At 38.2% G+C, this 19,063-nt stretch overlaps 2 protein-coding genes across 4 annotated transcripts; both read right to left on the bottom strand.

Moving 5' to 3' along the window:
- Window positions 1–10,404: 10,404 nt before the first annotated feature.
- Window positions 10,405–12,044, bottom strand: LOC135671168 (F-box/kelch-repeat protein At1g80440-like). The gene is made up of 2 exons (XM_065179123.1): window positions 11,964–12,044; window positions 10,405–10,926 (listed from the first exon to the last, which is right to left on the bottom strand). Exons 1-2 carry the CDS (start codon window positions 12,042–12,044, stop codon window positions 10,405–10,407), a joined length of 603 nt encoding a protein of 200 aa, XP_065035195.1.
- LOC135671102 (FCS-Like Zinc finger 10-like) lies at window positions 11,807–14,546 on the bottom strand. Of its 3 annotated transcripts, none has more exons than XM_065179036.1 (3): window positions 14,385–14,546; window positions 12,505–13,637; window positions 11,807–12,316 (listed from the first exon to the last, which is right to left on the bottom strand). In XM_065179036.1, the coding sequence occupies exons 2-3, from the start codon at window positions 13,590–13,592 to the stop codon at window positions 12,166–12,168; spliced, it is 1,239 nt and encodes a 412-aa protein (XP_065035108.1). In that variant the 5' UTR covers window positions 13,593–13,637; window positions 14,385–14,546; the 3' UTR covers window positions 11,807–12,165. The 3 variants fall into 3 exon arrangements, with proteins under 3 accessions (XP_065035108.1, XP_065035107.1, XP_065035106.1); XM_065179035.1 differs by lacking the exon at window positions 14,385–14,546 and adding an exon at window positions 14,199–14,376; XM_065179034.1 differs by lacking the exon at window positions 14,385–14,546 and adding an exon at window positions 14,121–14,256.
- Between the last annotated feature and the right edge of the window lie 4,517 nt (window positions 14,547–19,063).

Below are 19,063 nucleotides of genomic sequence, written 5' to 3'. Positions count from 1 at the left end.
CTAAGAGGGTTAATTCAATTCTAATAATTTTTTTCTTAAAAAAATAAAGGATTTAAGTATCTAGATTAGGACATTCATAACTATATACACCGATCTCAAATTAAGGTCATACTAAAGACCTTAGAACTATAATAAATTTATACAAAATAAATCCAAAAGTTAAATGTTATTTGAAATCTAGGCTACTCGAAAGCAGGTAAAAAATAAATAGTTTATAATATGTAAAACCAAATTCCTAGTTATATCAAGGGAAGAATCATATTTTTCTTACCTCAACCTTCCTTAGAGCTGGGTTTTCTAACTTTCGTGAGAAAAACTAAGAGAATAGCTAAAAAAAAGAGAGAAAGTGTCATGAGTTATTAGGTTAGTAAAGAATATGAGGCTAAAATAAGATAGAGATGCTTAAAATATTACCTTGAGGTCTATGACTCAATCACATTTGTACTAGTCATAGGTGCCTTGCAAGCCAATCACGTGAGTGATTGCACGTATGGCATAATATACAGTTTTTTTACTTATTATTATTATGATATTTTTTTACTTTATATTGCTTGTTGTATACATATATTGTGATATCCATGGATTTGTGCAATGGGAATCAAATCGTGATGAGATCATGATAATGAGATCGATTCACCTTTAAACATAGGTTATAAATAATTTTGGTCATAGGTTACTCGAGAGAGATATCGAGATAACCATACAAACTAGTGTATTGTATATTCGTCCATATGATGGAGGCACCTAGTCTAATAACTGTTTGTGTGGGGACACTAGGGATACAGTGCAAGTACTCATTGAAGAATGAGTTCACTCATTGATCCACTTACGGAATACTGAATGGTTGATAATACTGCTAGTCATAGGTACCCTACAAGCCTATCACGTGAGTGATGGCATATGTGACATGACACGTACTCTTTTTACTTATTATATTATGTGGTATTTTATCACTATATATTGCTTATTGCATGAATATATATATATATATATATATATATATATATATATATATATATATATATATATATATATATATATATATATTGATGTCCATGAATCTATGCAATGGGAATCAGATCATAATGAGATCATGATAATGAGACTGATTCGCCTTTAAACACAGACCCTAAATAATCTTAGTCATAGGTTATTCAAGAGGGACATCGGGAATTATAGCCGACCTTACGAGGACTATTGAGTATCGATAGAGGATCATCCACTCTCGGTGTCACGAGAGGAATATCCCATGTATTCTTGCTTAGGCAAATCCCTGGCCAGGGTCATTCGGATTCAGAAAGAAAGAGTTCTTCGAGAGAATCCGTCTAGAGTGAGACTCGATTAGAAACTATATAGGCCTGAAAGTACCATGCTCGGTATACGGTAATTGAGGGAGTACAGATACACGGTAACTGAGGACAGATAGGTCTAATGATTGGATTCTCCTGTATCGTTTTGGGACTACAGCGTAGCGGCCTAATACGTCTACAATCGATAAGTCGAGTGAATTATTATGGAAAAAATAATTCACTGAGCCAGAAGGAGTTTTGACAGGTATGACTCACAGCCAGCTCGATATTGAGCCTAGAGGATCATACATATATGGTAGGTATTACGATGAATAGAGGTTCGAATATGAGATATTTGTCGGAGCCTCTATATTCTTGGATATCCAATAAGCCCCTAAATTATTGGATCCTATGAATGAGATCCAAATAAGAGTCAATTAGGGATTATTAGAGATAGATCCACTAATCTAAGAGGCTTTGGTAGTTAGATGAAAATCCAATACCCAATAGGACAGGATCCATTAGGGTTAAGTTGATAGAGGCCTCTATAAATAGGAAAGAACCAAAAGCTCATAGGCTAAAGGCTTCTTGGTTACCACCTCCTATTCTCCTCTCCCCTTCTCCTCCTCAAATAGTAGGTGTGGAGATTTAGGTAACGATTTGAGGAGCGTCGTCGTAACCTTGCTATGTGAATCACCACTAGAGAGGAGGACACTTGATCTTCTTCATTCTCTCCTATAGACCTATAGGGATTCAGTGATATACGATCTCTCTAGGTAACACAACTATCTCACACGTGATTTTAAGTTTCGTGGGTTTTTACGCACTAATATTCGCACAACAATAAACACCTTTTTGGAAAACTTGGGGTTTTTATTTTTTGTTCTTCCACTGCGCATATGATGTCGCCCCTAGATTTTCCTACAGATACATCATTGTTAGACAACGATTCTATTATTCCAATAGTGTACTTGGTCCTTAGACTTGATATACCAAAGATACCTTATATGAGTACTTTATTATTTGACGTTGGACTTATAGGTTTGGATGTTTCAAATCTGGTACAACCGATTATCGAGAATGGTAACCAACTTTATGAAGGCAATTGAGTGTCAATAGAAGATCATCCACTCTCGGTATCATGAGAGGAATATCTCATGTATTCTTACTTAAACAAATCCTTGGCCAAGGTCATTTTGATTAAGAGAGAAAGAGTTCTCTGGGAGAATTCGATTAAAACGAGACTCGAGGAGAAACTATATGGATCTGACAACATCATACTCGTTATATGGTCTATGGGATATTAAATGAATGAGGGACTATATGTATATGATAACTAAGGATTAGATTCCCCTGTATTATATAGGGATTGCAATGTAATGGCCTAGTACGTCCGCGGTCGATTAGTCGAGTGAATTTCTATAGTGATAATAATTCATTAAGCCAAAAGGAGTTCTGACAGGTATGACTCACAGTCAGCTCGATATTTAGCCTAGAGGGTCATACATATATGGTAGGCGTTGCAACAAGTAGAGGCTCAGATATTAGATATCCATTGGAGCCCCTATCTTATTGGATATCCAATAAGCCCCTAAATTATTAGATCATATGGATGAGATCCAATAAGAGTCAATTAGAGATTATTGGATAGAGAGCCACTAATCTAATAGGCTCGGGTAGTTAGATGAAGATCTAGTATCCAATTGGACAAGATACATTATGGTTAAATTGATAGAGGACCTCTATATAAGTCACAAGTGCCCTACAAGCCAATCACGTGAGTGATGGCATATGTGATATGATACACCATACAAGGTAATCCTTGGTGTCTCATGCTCGATATATCGTCTATGGGATATTAGATGAATGAGAAACTATAGGTACATGATAACTAAGGACATATGGGTCCAAAAGATTAGATTTTCCTATATTGTCTAGGGACTGCAGTGTAGTGTCCTAGTACGTCCGCGGTCGATGAGTCGAGTGAATTATTATACAGATAATAATTCACTAAGTCAAAAGGAGTTCTGACAGGTATAACTCACGGCTAGCTCGATATTGAGCCTAGAGATATTCATCGGAGTCCTATTTTATTGGATATTCAATAAACTCCTAAATTATTAGATCATATGGATAAGATCCAATAAGAGCCAATAAGATATTATTGGATAGAGAGCCACAAATCTAAAAGGCTTGGGTAGTTAGATGAAGATCTAGTATCCAATAGGAGAAGATACATTATAGTTAAGTTGATAGAGGGCCTCTATGTAAGTCACAGGTGTCCTACAAGCCAATCACGTGAGTGATGACATATGTGATATGATATGTACTCTTTTTTATTATTATGTTATTTAAAATTTTATCATATATATATATATATATATATATATATATATATATATATATATATATATATATATATATATATATATATATATATATATAGTGATGTTCATAGATCTGTATAATGAGAATCAGATCATGATGAGATCATGATAATGAGATTGATTCGCCTTTAAACATAGACCATAATTAATCTCAATCATATGTTACTCGAGAGGGACATCGAGACAATCAGACAAACTGGTGTATTATATATCCATCCATATGATTGTGATAGTTGGTCTCATAATTGCTCGTGTGAGGACACTAAGGATATAGTGTAGGTGCTCATTAGAGAATGAGTTCACTAATTGATTCACTCACGAAATGCTAGATTGTTGATGATGTCTTATTGTTAGACAACGATTTCGTAGTCCTAGTAGTATATTTGGTTCTTAGACTTGAGACACCAAAGATGTCATATATAAGTACTCCACTCTTTTATACCAGACTTATAGGCTTGGAAGTTTCAAATGTAGCACAATCGATTATCGGGAGTGGTAGTCAATCTTACGATGGCTATTGAGTGTCAATAAAGGATCATTTGCTCTCGGTGTCATAAGAGGAATATCTCATATATTATTGCTCAAGCAAATCCCTAGCCAAGGTCATTCAGATTAAGAGAGAAAGAATTCTCCGGGAGAATCCAATTAGAGCGAGACTCGAGTAAAAACTATATAGGCATAACAGCATCATGTTTGGTATATAGTCTTTAGGGTATTAGATGGATGAGAGACTATAGATACTTGGTAATTGAGGATAGATAGGTCTAATGGATTAGATTCTCCTGTATTGTATGGGGACTCTGACGTAGTGACCTAGTACGTCCGTAGTTGATGAGTCGAGTAAATTATTATGGAGATAATAATTTACTGAGCCAAAAGGAGTTTTGACAAGTATAACTCACGACTAGCTCGATATTGAGCTTAGAGAGTCACACACATATGGTAGGTGTTGCGATGAGTAAAGGTTCAGATATGAGATATCTGTTGAAGCCCTTATCTTATTGGATATCCAATAAGCCTCTGAATTATTGGATCTTATAAATGAAATACAATAAAATCCAATAAAAGATTATTGAGTAGAGACCCATTAATCTAAGTAATATGGGTAGTTGGATAGAGATCCAGTACCCAATATGACAGGATCCATTATGGTAAGTTGATAGGGGGTCTCTATAAATAGGATGGAACCAAATAACCATGGGTAAGGTTCTTTTTGGCTACCTCCTCCTATTCTACTCTCTCTCTCTCCTCCTCATACTTTAGCCCTTATTTCGGGCATGTGGACAGTAAGAAGGGGCAACCCTTTCTTGATTGCATGGTGCACACAAACAAGAGATTTGGGTAGCGATTTGAGGGGCATCTTCATAGCCCCTATCATGTGGATCATCATTAGAGAAAAGTCAATTCTCTATGCTGGTGAGACTAGAAAGAAAAGAAATGTAGAGAGGTCTCTTAAAAAGGGCAAGGGTAAACCAGGTAAAGCAAATGTTGCTAAGAAAGATCCAACGAATGACAAATATCAGTGCTTCCACTACGACAAAGATGGGCACTGGAAGAGGAATTGCAAAGAGTACCTTGTAGAGAAGGCAAAACAAAAGCTTGGATAAGTTTTAGGTATATTCATGATCAGTCTCTATTTGTTAGAATCTTATGATAACACATTAGTATTAGATACCGACAGTGCTTATCACATCTACAATTTGTTGCAGGTTCTAGCAGGACCTAGAAGATTTGTGAGAGGCGAGATCGACCTCAAAATGGGTAATGGAGCAAAAGTTAATATAGTGGCTGTTGGCGAGGTCACCCTACATCTGCCTAGTGGAGCTATTATTGCATTAAATACTTGCTAATTTGTTTCTTTTATTATCAAAAATATTATTTCCATTTTATTTTTTATAATTAGTGGATATATTAGTTTTTTAGAACAATGATTGTTCGATAATATTATATGATAAAATCATCACCAGAGAAACACTACATAATGGTTTATTTATGCTAAACATTGCTCCACATATCATGAGTGTAAGTATGTCCAAGAGGAAACGAGATGAGGTTACAATACATACCAATGACATTGTAGACTAAGTCATATCCATGAGGAAATGATTTAAAACTTACTAAAGGATGGATACCTAGATCCATTTGATTATAAGTCATATGCAACTTGTGAGCCTCGCTTTTATAAAAAACTGACTATCTCTCCATTTAATGGAAGTGGAGAGAGTACCACTGAGTTGTTGGAACTCATACATAGTGATGCATGTGGTCTCATGTCAACTCATGTCATAGGTGATTACTCCTACTTCATTATTTTTATTAAAGATTTTTCTAGGTATAGATATGTATACTTGATAAAGTATAAGTCTGAGGCCTTCGAGAAATTCAAGGAGTATAAGAATGAAGTAGAGAACCAAACTAGAATGAGTATCCAAACTCTTCGATCAGATCGAGGAGGTGAGTACTTAAGTACAGAGTTCACCTAATTCCTCAAGGGCTATAGGATTATATCCAAATGGATACCTCCTTATACACCTCAGCTCAATGGTGTATCCGAAAGGAGGAATTACACATTGTTAAACATGTTATAGTCCATGATGAGTTTCGTCGACCTACCTATCTCATTTTGGGGATATGCCCTAGAGACCGCAGCTTACCTTCTGAACATAATTTCAACTAGGTCGGTGGTGTATATTCCATATGAGATATGAAAAGAAAAAAAGTCTGATCTTAAGGTTGTTAATATTTCGGGCTATCCTGCCCACGTTAAGAGATACAACCCCGACAAGTTGGAATCCATGACAAAGCGGTGCAAGTTCGTGGGATACCCTAAGGAAACTTATGGGTATTATTCATATCATCCCAAGGACCAAAAGGTCTTTGTAGCTAAGAGAGCAATGTTCCTTGAAAAGGAACACATTCTTGGTGGAGACAATGGGAGCATGATAGAGTTGAGCAAGGTTGTAGAACCTAGCTCAAGCATCTTTCCACAGCCAAAGTCTGTTCAAGTACCTATTACACAAGTTCTAACTTTACATAGGTACGATAGAATATCTCATCCTCCTGAGAGATATGTGGGATACATCAGAGGAGAGGATGTTGATGATATTGATCCTCAGACCTACGATGAGACTATTATGAGTATAGACTCTAGGAAGTGGCAAGAGGTCATGAATTCTGAGATCGATTTCATGTATTCCAACAAGGTTTGAAACCTAGTCGATGCACCTAAGGGTATTATACCCATTGGTTACAAGTGGATCTTCAAGAAGAATATCAAAGTAGATGAAAATGTAAAGACATATAAAGCAAGGCTAGTGGCTAAGGGGTATCATTAAAGGCAAGGTGTTGACTTTAACAAAACCTTCACACTCGTAGCCATGCTAAAATCCAAACGAATTCTATTTACTGTTGTAGTATATTATAATTATAAGATTTGATAGATGAATGTGAAAATCGGGTTCCTCAATGACAACCTCGAGGAGAAGGTATATATTATACAACTTGAGGGATTCGTGTTCAAGGATAGTCCAGATAAAGTATGCAAATTGCTTAGGTCCATCTATAGACTAAAGCAAACTTCCCGAAGTTGGAACATAAGATTTAATGAGATGATCAGATCTTATGACTTTGTTAAGAATGAAGATGAGCTTTGTGTGTACAAGAATGTAAGTAGGAGCTATCACCTTTTTAATGTTATATATGGACGACATCCTAATCATTGGGAATGATATAGGGATGCTCTCCACAGTAAAAGCTTGGCTATCTAGATACTTCTCCATGAAGGACTTATAGAAAACACCCTATATCATACAGATTCGGATCTATAGAGATAGATTGAAGAGAATGCTTGACTTGTCCTAGTCCAAGTACATAGACACCATTGTCAAAGGTTTGGCATGAAAAATTCCAAGAGATATCTCATATGAATGAGATATGGGATATTGCTTTCTAGAAATATGTCTCCAAACACTCCTAAAAAAAGGGCAAACATGGATAGGATACCCTATACTTTAGTGATAAGGTCTATCATGTATGTTATGCTATGTATCAGGCCTGATATTTGGGCCTGGAGATTTGGGCAGTGATAAGTACTAGGAGAAGGGGTTTCCTAGTACTCATCTCCTATTCTCCTCTCCCCTTCTCCTCCTCGGATAATAGGTATGGAGATTTGGGAAGTGATTAGAGGAGCACGTCGTAGCCCAACTGTATGGATCATCGCTAGAGAAAATGACACTTGAACTCTTTTATCCAATCCCACAGATCTGTAGGAATTCAGGGATATATGATCCCCTAAGTAAAAAACACTATCTCACATGTGAATTTAAGTTTTGTGGGTTTTTTGCATACCAATCTTCGCACGACGATGAACATCTTTTTTTTTTATTTGATGTTTTTGTTTTCTGTTCTTCCATTACGCATATAATGCCGCCCCTACATTTTCTAACAATTTGACCTTATTTCAAGTTTTTTCTTTTACGAATACAATTATAAAGTTACCACAACTTCAATTGAGTCTAATTTTGTTTGACAAAGATGACACTTTTTATCTAAGCTCACCCTACAATCTCATTTATGTATTTCAACATTTTTAGTATGACACCTCTTTGATTTATATTTTAATTTAATTTTTATTACTTTATCCATGCATTAAGTGGCTTATTATCCTCCACATACATGATCTTTAAAACTTAAACTTCTTTACTTTAATCATGTTTAAACCCATTCAAGTATTAAGATCCAATTAAGGTTGATAATAATTCTGCCACTATTTCTAGTCACTATATGCATGATTATTACTATAACTTACCCTCATACTCACATCCGCTAGCATACTTAAGTTTGTTGCTCCGAAGGATTATACATTTTTTATTGTAAAATGTGCCTAAAGTAAACATTGATTCTTATGTATGTACTTCAATATTGATTCAACCAATATTTCATATAACACTAAGAATAATATTTTAAAAAAATATGGACTTCAACTTTAAAAGTCAAAAAAATGAACATTTCATTTATCATATTTATGAAGCATAGATATCACAATATAAATCTTTGACCCTTTTATCAATATAATAGGTTGATGTTGATAAAATATATAAATTTTTGACCCTTTTATCAGTATATACTATGTCTGCATTTAATTCTTTTATATTACGAAGAAACTTAACTTCATTAGGACTAAAAGGAACATAATTTCCAGCATTAACTGTATTTGCAATTGAGAATAGATTTTTCTTCATACTTGAAACATGGTATACACTCTTTAACGTAATAGGATCATTATCTTTATATGAGATTCTGATAGTGTCTTTCTTTTCCACTTGATGAACAGTGTTATATGTCATGATAATTACATCATTATATTTATATTAACGAAAATTGGTGAATTTAGTACAATCACTAATGAGTTAATGACTATAACCTGAATCAATAATTCAATCATTGTTAAAACTGATAGATGTTATTGCCTTAGTAGTTTCAGCCATAAAGCATTTGCCCCATTCTTTATCAGTAGCATTAGAACAATCATTTTTTATTTATAATATTTTCTTTGTTAATCTTCACAGGATAGTTTTTCTTGGCCTAACTTGTCACACCTATAACACTTGATCTTCTTTCGATTTACACCATTATTCGAAGAAAACTCTTGCTTGCTATTAGCATCATCATTCTTTTCTTTATCATTATCATTATTTTTCTTCTTATTTATAAAAAGGGAATATTCATCTCCCCCTTGAAATAGAAATTCCCGTGATTTGATAAGCTAGGGATTTTTGAGAAGCAAGAAGATTTTCCAACTCTACTAAGGATGGTTGTTGAACCCATCCTTGAATACATGTAACATAAAAAATATTTTTTTTCAAAGACCATGAATAATATAATGTTTCATTCGTGCATCAGAAATAGACTCATCTAGATCTAAGAGTAGTATCTCGAAACATTAATTTTTAATTTTTTAAAAAATATTAAGAAATTTAGAGATCACGTATTTGCCAAATCATTCTCCAAATACTAAAGTCGAACCATATTCTTTTTGTTTGAGTAATGCATTAAAAGTGATCCAATTCTCTGAAGTTGATTTGTAACAAATAATGTGTTTAAAGAGATGAGAAATATATCTCTTTTATACAAATTTAATCTTTGCATTTAAAGTCCTCCAACTCTTCATGGCGCCTCCATCTATAGCATATGGTGTTGTTGTTGCATTACCACCATTTACATCCCATAGATCTTCTCCTATGAGATAAAACTTCAAATAAATTTTTTAGATCTTGTAGTTAGACTAATTGAAAAGTTCAATACTAACACAACTATAATATTTCATAGTCAAAAAATGATATATTCTTCACCCAGGAGATCTTGAAAACACATATTATCACCCTTGTGGCTTTAATACCATGTGAGAAAAGGAAAGATCATATACAAGTGCAACATTTTCTCAAATAGTATTAACAAGGTACTACTAACCCAAGATCAAACCAAATAAAAGAAGAAACCAAAATAGAAAAAAAAAATTATTGAACTTCTCCAAAAAAAAAAAACACTCTTGAATGACATACTGGAGGCTTGAATTGATCTATATGTAGATGCCATATATTTATAAATATAAAATATAAGAATTTCTAATCTCTACAACTCTATCTAATTTTATTGGAAGTATTCTAAAATATATTTTAAACTAAGAATTCTTTATTCATAAAACTCTATTTAATCTTATTTATGATCTTTTAAACTATACCTTTTTTAACTTCTTGCCGGCGGAAATCCCCGCGGCACTCGTCCCGCTCCCGAGCCATGTCCGGTAGCAATGCCCACTTGTCCGCCGTCACATCGTACGCTATCGCAGACCGCAGCGCGTTCTTCTCGTCGTCGTGCCCCTGACGACGAACACCGCCACGGAGTTCCTTCGACGTCGTGCACGCGAAGGACCATCGGGATCTGGGCATCCGGGCCCCGTGACGCCACGTGCTGGACATGAAGTCGTAGACGTGGACCCTGTCGAACGCGGCCCACGTCTCCGAGTCCCACCGTCCGATCACCACCAGCTGCTGGGCGACAGCCGCGAGGTGGCAGAATAGCGACAGACAGTGCGGGAGGCCAGAGGCGGACGGCAGGCAGCTCCACGCACCGGTGACGGGGTCAAAGGGGGTAAAAGGGAGCGGCGGAGGGGGCGTACTTGTTGCAATCTCAGAACGTCTCCAGCCGTCTCTTCGGCCATTTTCTCGACGGTAGTTGGAGACTGGGAGCCTCTAATCTGTTTGGTTCGTCACGATAGACATTACTCGTGGAACTGCGAGTTCTTACTCCAATCAAGGGAGCTCAAAATGAACGAACCAATGCTGAATTCCAGGATGAGGTCCCTTAAGTTCGGCCCCGTGGGCCTCTGCAGAGACCACACTAGAAATGGCCTTCTCCTAGCCCGAGCTACGTTCGTCTTCTCCTTCGTATTGGCCGACGCCGTCTATTCCCGGGCGACGGCCAACGTTTATTGGTTTGGCGTCTGAACCAAGAGCGAGGGAGCGAGAGATGCAGATGAATCGGATCTAACTGCACACGTACGAGCAAGAGATGGACGACAAACACGCGATACGGATCGCGCAATCTTCGTCGAGTTATGTGCGACCATGTGATTGTCTTAGGCGTGCGGTACAGCATAGGACCATTGATTTCACTTGTACCACTGGTGAGGTTAATTTAGAGGCAGCAGCGCAGAAGGTACGGCGAACGGAGAACACTCTCTTGCACAAACACACACACTTGCCAAATAATAGGACAGCAGCTTGTGACGAGGAAGACAGGCAACAAAAGAGTCAATCAGGTGAACTGGGCGGGCTTCTGCCGGTCTCCATAATTATTTGGGTTGTGCATGCATGCACCTTAGTACTAGAATCTCTTCGAAGCAAAGATAATACAATGCCTAGGTTAACACATGTTGGATTTGAATCTGAATCATTTGTGGCCGAGACATGTACAGATCAGAATAGAGATACAAGCTCAATATGACTACCTCTTCTTCTGCAGATTACTTCAACTAAGCAATCAGATTGTAGATTGCCAAGTTGGACATCAAAAAAGGCTCCTGTGCAACATTTGTGCCCATGATGTAATGGCAGAATTGAGAGCCACCACTAGCAAAAGAGCCTCAAAATGCAACTGACATAGATCATGGCTCAGGCATTTTCATTATTTATGAAGTTCAGATGGGTTACATAAAAACTATGGAAAAATGGGGACCCATAGTCTGCCTCGACTCGCTGATAATAAGAAAAAGGAGTCGGCAATTTGCCAGATCGTTCCTGCCGACATTACCATGAACACGCAAGTGAAATTTGATGGAAACAACTGAATATACATGGTGATGATCCATGGCCACTACAGATTCACATAGACAGTTCCAGGTAGATGGATGATCCGACTGTTTACCATCACAATCTCAATGCTCGCAGGCATTGCATGTGTGCGTGTTGGCACTCCGGCAAACCTCCAGCCTATGCGGTCATGATCTTGCCATCCGTAAACATATCCTCATGGAAGGATGAACCAGGAGTGCCGGATGAATCGATTGTGAGCTTTTCCATCTCTTCTTCGATCAAAATTTCTCGGTCACGGCAATCGCAGCTGCAGAATGCTTTCTCACCTCTGCAAAACAATAGAACTGTTACCATTGCTAACTACAAGTACTGATCTTATAGAAATCTTTTGAGAAACAAGAATATGATTCGTCGGTGCATAAGAAACTAAGTAAAAGGTTCCACAGCACCACGATTGTTGAAGTGCTCGATCGACAGAAGCAGATTAAAGAGACTTGAGATCGTCGTAAGACTAACTTATACATGTAGATGTCTTTTCCCACTTCCAGCTTCTTCTTGCAAGAGAGACAGGATCTGAGGAAGTCGTCGGTGGAGCAGGGCGGTGAATCCTCAGATGGCTTCAACAGCCAGGCTGACTGGCAGTCATCTGTTCTACATTTATTCTCAAAAACTAGTGATGGAAAGCTGTGGCTTTCAAGAATACAATCTCCAAAAATGTGAGTTGTTTTAGGATTGGGGCCATGAGATATAATGCAAGTGTAGTCCTCTGATTGCTCGATTTCACTTGCAGAAAGGGATGTTATTACACCATAAGATGAGCCAATAGTTTCGCCAGAAAATTTGTCAAAACTGGCACTCCTCTCGACCAGCCGGAAAGAATCCACCATCGAGCTGTTTGAATCTGATGGAAAAACATCAGAAATGGACTTGGAATTCCGATACACAAAGTCAGTTTTCAGAGATGATGGTCGACTAATATCTGCTGAATAAGACCTCAGCAATCCTAACTCTCCACATTCCGATTCAGCCACTTTGGATCGTAGCGCCGACATCCTTGATCTGTCCAACTGGGGTCTTACCGATCCACCGAGAGTATGCGAAGAGATCACATAGTCTTTCGGTAAAGATTTGGGAGCTGCGCTTGAGGAGTCATCTCTCAGGCCAGCGAGGTGAGATTTGTGGCACGAGATGTCAATCCTCGTAGCTGGAGCAAAGGCTGAGGTCCTGCTCTCGGAGAGTCCCAAGAACTTCCCACAAGGCTCGGCCTCGTCCTTGAGGGCGTCCACCAGGCTCAGGCCCACCCTGTTGCAGTCCCAACACCTGGGCTTCCCATCGAGGCTTGCCGATCTCGGAGAACCAAGAAAGGAGTTGCCTAGGCCGGAGAAAGCCTTGCAGTCCAGAGGCGACGTGGGGCTCCTGACTGCATCAGAATTTGAGAACCCCTTTGTGCTGAACCCCACGAAGACGCCAGGAACACCAAACAGCGAGGTGTTCCTGGCCGTCTGCATCAGGCCCTTAGAGGAGAAGCAAGAATCTGAGGGCGAATCAGATACCAGCTGCTCCGTGCCGTGATCCTTGTGGATCTTGTTCATTGCCCTCAGCATATCTCCAGCCTTCTCTGCCTTTCCCCTTCTTGGAAACTAAGATCCCTGAACATAAATCCACAGAGTGCTTCAGTAAGGCATTCAAGGTTGGTGTGATCCTAGTACAAAATCTTTTCCTTTTTCCAAAGAATCGGAACGATAATTCCACATAACACGTACAAAATCGTTTCCCCATTTTATTCCCCTCCCCTCACCAATGGGGAATCATTCGAATGAATCAAAAACGACTGGATATCGACCAAAGAACACAAGGATTTCGGTAAAGGCGATAGAATGAGACACATTACCGATCGTGTACATCCGTCAACGGGCTACGGCTACGCATATAAGCAAACAACAGGTGGGCAAACCAAAACACGACGAATTGACGAACGGATAACAAAAATGGAGCCTCTTCATCAGATCAGAAAAAATCTAACCATTTCGCAACGATGTTGTGTTTAGTGGAAACAAAATTTACAGGAATTAACCTAATGCATGGAGACTAAATATCATACGGAAGATGACCACGAAGAAATGGAAACCTACAAAAGAATACTGGATACAGGAGGAACTCTCCAAGAACCGGTAAAACAGGGAGAAAAGAACCAGATCTGATACTCGAACCTGCCAAAATGCACCAAAGGAAACCCCAAACCAAAACAGAAAAACAAGTTTCGTGCTTCTCCAAGGCCCTTTTTTCATTTGTCTGGTGAGCCCAAATGCATCTGATGATGCATTACAGAAATGTCATGGTCATGGTGGGAAACAACAGCGAGTCCACATAGAAAAGGGATTGCAGGAACGCCCCACCTTTGCTTTCCCTTTGGCTTCCTCCTTCCCCCTCCCCCTCACACTCTCTATCCGAGAGACCACCTCCTCTCAGACGGAGGAGCCGATGAAGAGAGGCCGACCCCCCATGCTGCAGTATGAACTGATTGCAAAGGTCGAAACGATACCTTACATAGTACTCTCGCTCTGTTTTTCTATTTGTCTTCATAAGACATCAAAACCGAAATAGTCCTTCTCACCGCATTCGTGACCGTCAGAATAGCAGAATGTACGTATTCGACTGTACTTATTTACCGTATATCTTATGGGATTTGATAAGATTATTTAATATCTTGAGGAGTATGAAACGAAAGATTCATAAATCCGTTAGATTTTTTTATTTATAAAATCATATGAATATATTTAATTTCTCGTGAATCTACGAACCGTATTAATGATCGATCGAGCTATCGTCCGAAGATATTTATTTATGTGACCAATGATTTATGTGAAGGTATTCTCTGCTACATATGATAGAACGTCGTCCCACTCGATCTAATTACCACAAATGATTCTTCGTTTCCAGGAAGACGTGGACCCAAAGTTTCATTTCCTGTCACCTGTTTTTACTTCGTACTCGGACGATCCCATTTACTCGGGCGAATGATGGTGTCCTGTCATGCTTTATCGAGTAAGCAAAAGAAGAAGACGACGAGTGGCGGAAGCAAAGACCAAAGCGAAGAAACAAAGGAAGGGCCCCACCGTCGTCCCGACACGTGTAAAAAATAACAAGTGGCCCCGTGACGTGCTTTTGGGAAACTAACCGAAGAATGAATGCATCATACGCACGAATCTCAGCGAAAGAAAACAAAGGGGGTCCGACGTGTGATCGCTCCCCATCTTTAATCCGTTCACCCTACCCCGCTTTTTGCCTTTCGTCTCTCTCTCTCTCTCTCTCTCTCTCACTCTCTTTGGGTCCCACGTATGTACTGCCGAGGCCGACCCCTTACCAACTCGCCAAATCATCGAGTTCCTCCCACCGACCCGAAGGTCCCGAAGGTCCCGAAGGCGACCCTGCAACCCAACTCGCTCTCGGCTACCTGCATTTTGACTGGAGAGAACAACGGGGCCATGGCGAAGACTGTCGATGGCTATGGTGCCCCAATTTCTAAGGTTTTAATATCCAACCCCCTCTCTATCTCACCGTCGCTTTTCCTTTTTCTTTCTCCGGCACGGTCCTTTTTGTTGCCAGCATTATAGCCTTTCATGATTTCTCGCGGCGGCGATCCGAATCACGAGGCCAATCAGACCGGCCGTCTGCCCCTTCTGCAGGCCTCCCGGTCGCCAAGGCTGGTCGCGGCGCACCCACTCGTCGATTCCTGGCATGTAGCTCACGGAAGGATCTGATCACAGATGTCCATATAATGGACGGCCAGGATCACCTGATAATTATATCATATACTATAATTGAAGAAAGGAATAAGGAAGCAGGATCCTCAAGTGCTCTTGGGAGACCTCTCAAGCACTCTCTCTCTCTCTCTCTCTCTCTCTCTCTCTCTCTCTCTTCTCTTCTGTGAACTTATCTTAAAATGTAAGGTATTTATGAATAGTAAAAGATTGAGGATAAGATTTGAAGAGAAAATGTTTATATTATATAATTCTATTTAATCTAATAAGATATATTATAGATTTAATTAAATTATTATTAATTACTAAAAAGAAAGTCTAATTAAATTATTATTGATTACCAAAAAAACTCTTTATTCTCATTTATAAATAAATATAATTTATGATATTATATATCTTCTCTCATCTTATCTTAATTCCTATTTTATTACTAGTACTACAAAGGAATAGAAATAAAAAATAAAAAAAATTAATTTTTTTTTATAAAGAAGCATTTATAGATCAGATAAAGATTTTTGAATGACATAAAAAATAAATACATCTAAACTTCAATGTACGATTATTTGATTTTAGTTTTTAATATTCAAATTTTTTTACATAATAGAAATATGATTATAATTTTTATACTTATAAAAATTATATTGATTTAACTAAAATGAATTTGCTTTTGGATGAAGAGAAAATGATTATATTATATAATTATATTTAATCTAATAAGATATATTATAGATTTGATTAAATTATTATTGATCACCAAAAAGAAAGTCTAATAATAATATGATTTCTTACGGGAACAAAATTTCTAATTACTCATTTAAGATTCTCTTTTCTCATTTATAAATAGATATAATTTAAGATATTATATATTCATTATAAAGGGATGGATAGAAAAAAGAAGCAAAAAATGAAATTAGTTTTTCTTGACAAAAATAAACTTATAGATCAGATAAAGATTTTTAAATGACATCAAAAGATAAGCACAATTTTTTTATTTCGATTTTTAATATTCAAATTTTTTTTACATAATAGAAATATGATTATAATTTTTATACATATAAAAATTATATTGATTTAACTAAAATTAATTTGCTTTTGGATTAAGAGAGTTAAGTGATATATATATTAATTTTTGTTCAAATCAACAAACTTAAGTTTTTATTTATCAAATCGGAATGCATGTAATGCAGCCATTCATAGTAAGACCAATGTTTCATGTGGAATCATTTTAAAGCACAGATGAGAGTGCGCAATGTAAAAAAGGTTGAGCATTAGTTTATGAATACACACCGTAGCAGTACAGAATCAGCAACATAGTAGAGTGTAAGTATGTCTACTGATGCAGACATACCCACAACAAAGAAAGAACTATCTGTATTCCTCCCAAAGTTGTCCACTTGAAACTATGCTTAGTGAAGGATATAGGTAACAAGGAGAGCCAGAAGCATCAGAACATAAGCTATGCCTTGGTCGATGGCTTTGCCATCGATCTTCCGAGCCGGTGCAGTTGCTTCCCCATGAGGTATTTGCATGAGACCCGACAAGATGAATGCAGCAAAACCCAGGGCGGTGCACACTCTCATGGAACTCATCTTTTTCCTCCAAAGTCGAGAGCGCACAGTTTCAGGAGAGCCGAGAGCTGTGAGTTTAGTGTAAGGTGGGGGAGAGCTCGAGACGAAGTCGGTACTTATAGATGGTAGCAAGTGATGATTTCTTGAGTAGTTTACAGACCGCCCAGGTTGAATAAGACGAGGTCGAGGTTGAAGTCAATGTTTGCCGACTGGACCTGTTCATGTGCAGTGTGCTGTAGAGCCAACCAAGTTGGTAAGATGTGGCCTGACCGTCAAACGTAGAGTGGCCCATACGGCGGTGAACCATGGTGCACGTTAAAACTCTCTCTCTCTCTCTCTCTCTCTCTCTCTCTCTCTCTCTCTCTCTCTCTCGCACTACCAATAGTATTTGATGTGGTGCAGTTTTGAACACTGAATCTTGAAGCTTCGAGTCAAATACTTATTGGATACGGCATAATTTGGATGGCTATAGGATGAGAGCTCTCCAGTGGGTAGGTATATGTTACTGTTGACTTTGATTACTACATGGTGGTCATGCTAGAATGAGGACGATCATGTAATCGAAGATGCAGCCCTACCATTTGCAGCAGTAGAAATTTGATGAAATCTTAATGAGTCTCTCTAGAATGTGGAAATCAACAAGCATAACCTATTAGGATTACATTGACTCGGCTCTGTACTGCAAATCTATAGGGTTGTGACGAATCGGCCCATTATTTGGATAGTGGGCCGTTTGATTGTATGCTAGCAAATCGCAGCAAGCCCATTTAACATGGCCCATAGACTTTTCCGTTAGCTTTTACTTTTTAAAATTATTGATAAGGAAATCATTTTTTTCGATCATAACTCAATATCAAACTCTTCTTCAAACGTCAATATGTTGGGAGAAATTATCATCGACATCCGAATCAATCTAAAATGACTCCGAGATGGATCTAAAGTGACTATGTGCTTATAGGGTGTCACTTGCATTAAGATTGATATCAAAAGAAAATTTTCAACTTGGGTTCTCATACATTTAAGTTAGTCCAATATTTTTTTAGGGTATGAGTTTTTCTTGGAAAAAGAATCCTTTGACACAGCATCGATTAGGGTTTTTACCAAGTCTACAAATCGGAGAGCTTACAACTGCCTCAACGTTTGTCTTTGACATTTTGTTCATATAGACAGAGGGAGGAGATAGGCCTGAACCATCTCTCTTGGATTGTTATCCAGAGAGCGAACAAGTAGAGGATGACATCAAACTTTTCTTTCCACGTCAGCCTTCGCAACAAGTATCAAACAGTGAATAGAGTCGGAGTGTTTCTATTGTGATCGACATCCATCACATCAAAAATATAAAAATATAATTATAATTGTAAGATCTCTGAAATATTTTCTCATCGTGGAGTCATAGTTGGAATAGGGACCGATTTGTGCACGTAGCCATCAAATGCTCGGTATAAAATTGGTATCGTCAATCGACGCACAGTAGAAGCATCTCTCTCACGTGCATGCCACGTCTTGCCCTGCACATCGACGTACGGGAACTCTACAATATGAGCTGTCTAACGTGGTGACGGTAAATCCCATGTGGCTCACGCCCTTTCCCAGCGAAGACGCGATTGATTGTATATAGGTTTCGGCAGCGCGTGATGGGCAGGTCACGTGCGCACAGGAGCTTCCCATGTGAACCCCAACCCGACTGGCTCGGTAACGTGCCTTCCATTCATCTTGTCCTCCGCGGTAACTCCACATCAAACCTCA

Source organism: Musa acuminata, unplaced genomic scaffold (assembly GCF_036884655.1).
Source record: "Musa acuminata AAA Group cultivar baxijiao unplaced genomic scaffold, Cavendish_Baxijiao_AAA HiC_scaffold_1138, whole genome shotgun sequence".
NCBI classification, from domain to species: domain Eukaryota; kingdom Viridiplantae; phylum Streptophyta; class Magnoliopsida; order Zingiberales; family Musaceae; genus Musa; species Musa acuminata.
Note: the sequence above shows the minus strand (reverse complement) of the source record. Positions and strands in the feature narration are given on the sequence as shown.

What these genes read in the sequence shown, in the direction of transcription:
- LOC135671168 (XM_065179123.1), bottom strand. Translation starts at nt 12,044, where the DNA reads ATGGATCATCACCATGTATATTCAGTTGTTTCCATCAAATTTCACTTG. An exon ending in ATGTCGGCAGGAACGATCTG is followed by an intron (nt 10,927 to 11,963) that starts GCAAATTGCCGA and finishes CAAACAGATTAG; the next exon opens with AGGCTCCCAGTCTCCAACTA.
- LOC135671102 (XM_065179036.1), bottom strand. Translation starts at nt 13,592, where the DNA reads ATGCTGAGGGCAATGAACAAGATCCACAAGGATCACGGCACGGAGCAG. An exon ending in AAAGACATCTACATGTATAA is followed by an intron (nt 12,317 to 12,504) that starts GTTAGTCTTACG and finishes ATTGTTTTGCAG; the next exon opens with AGGTGAGAAAGCATTCTGCA.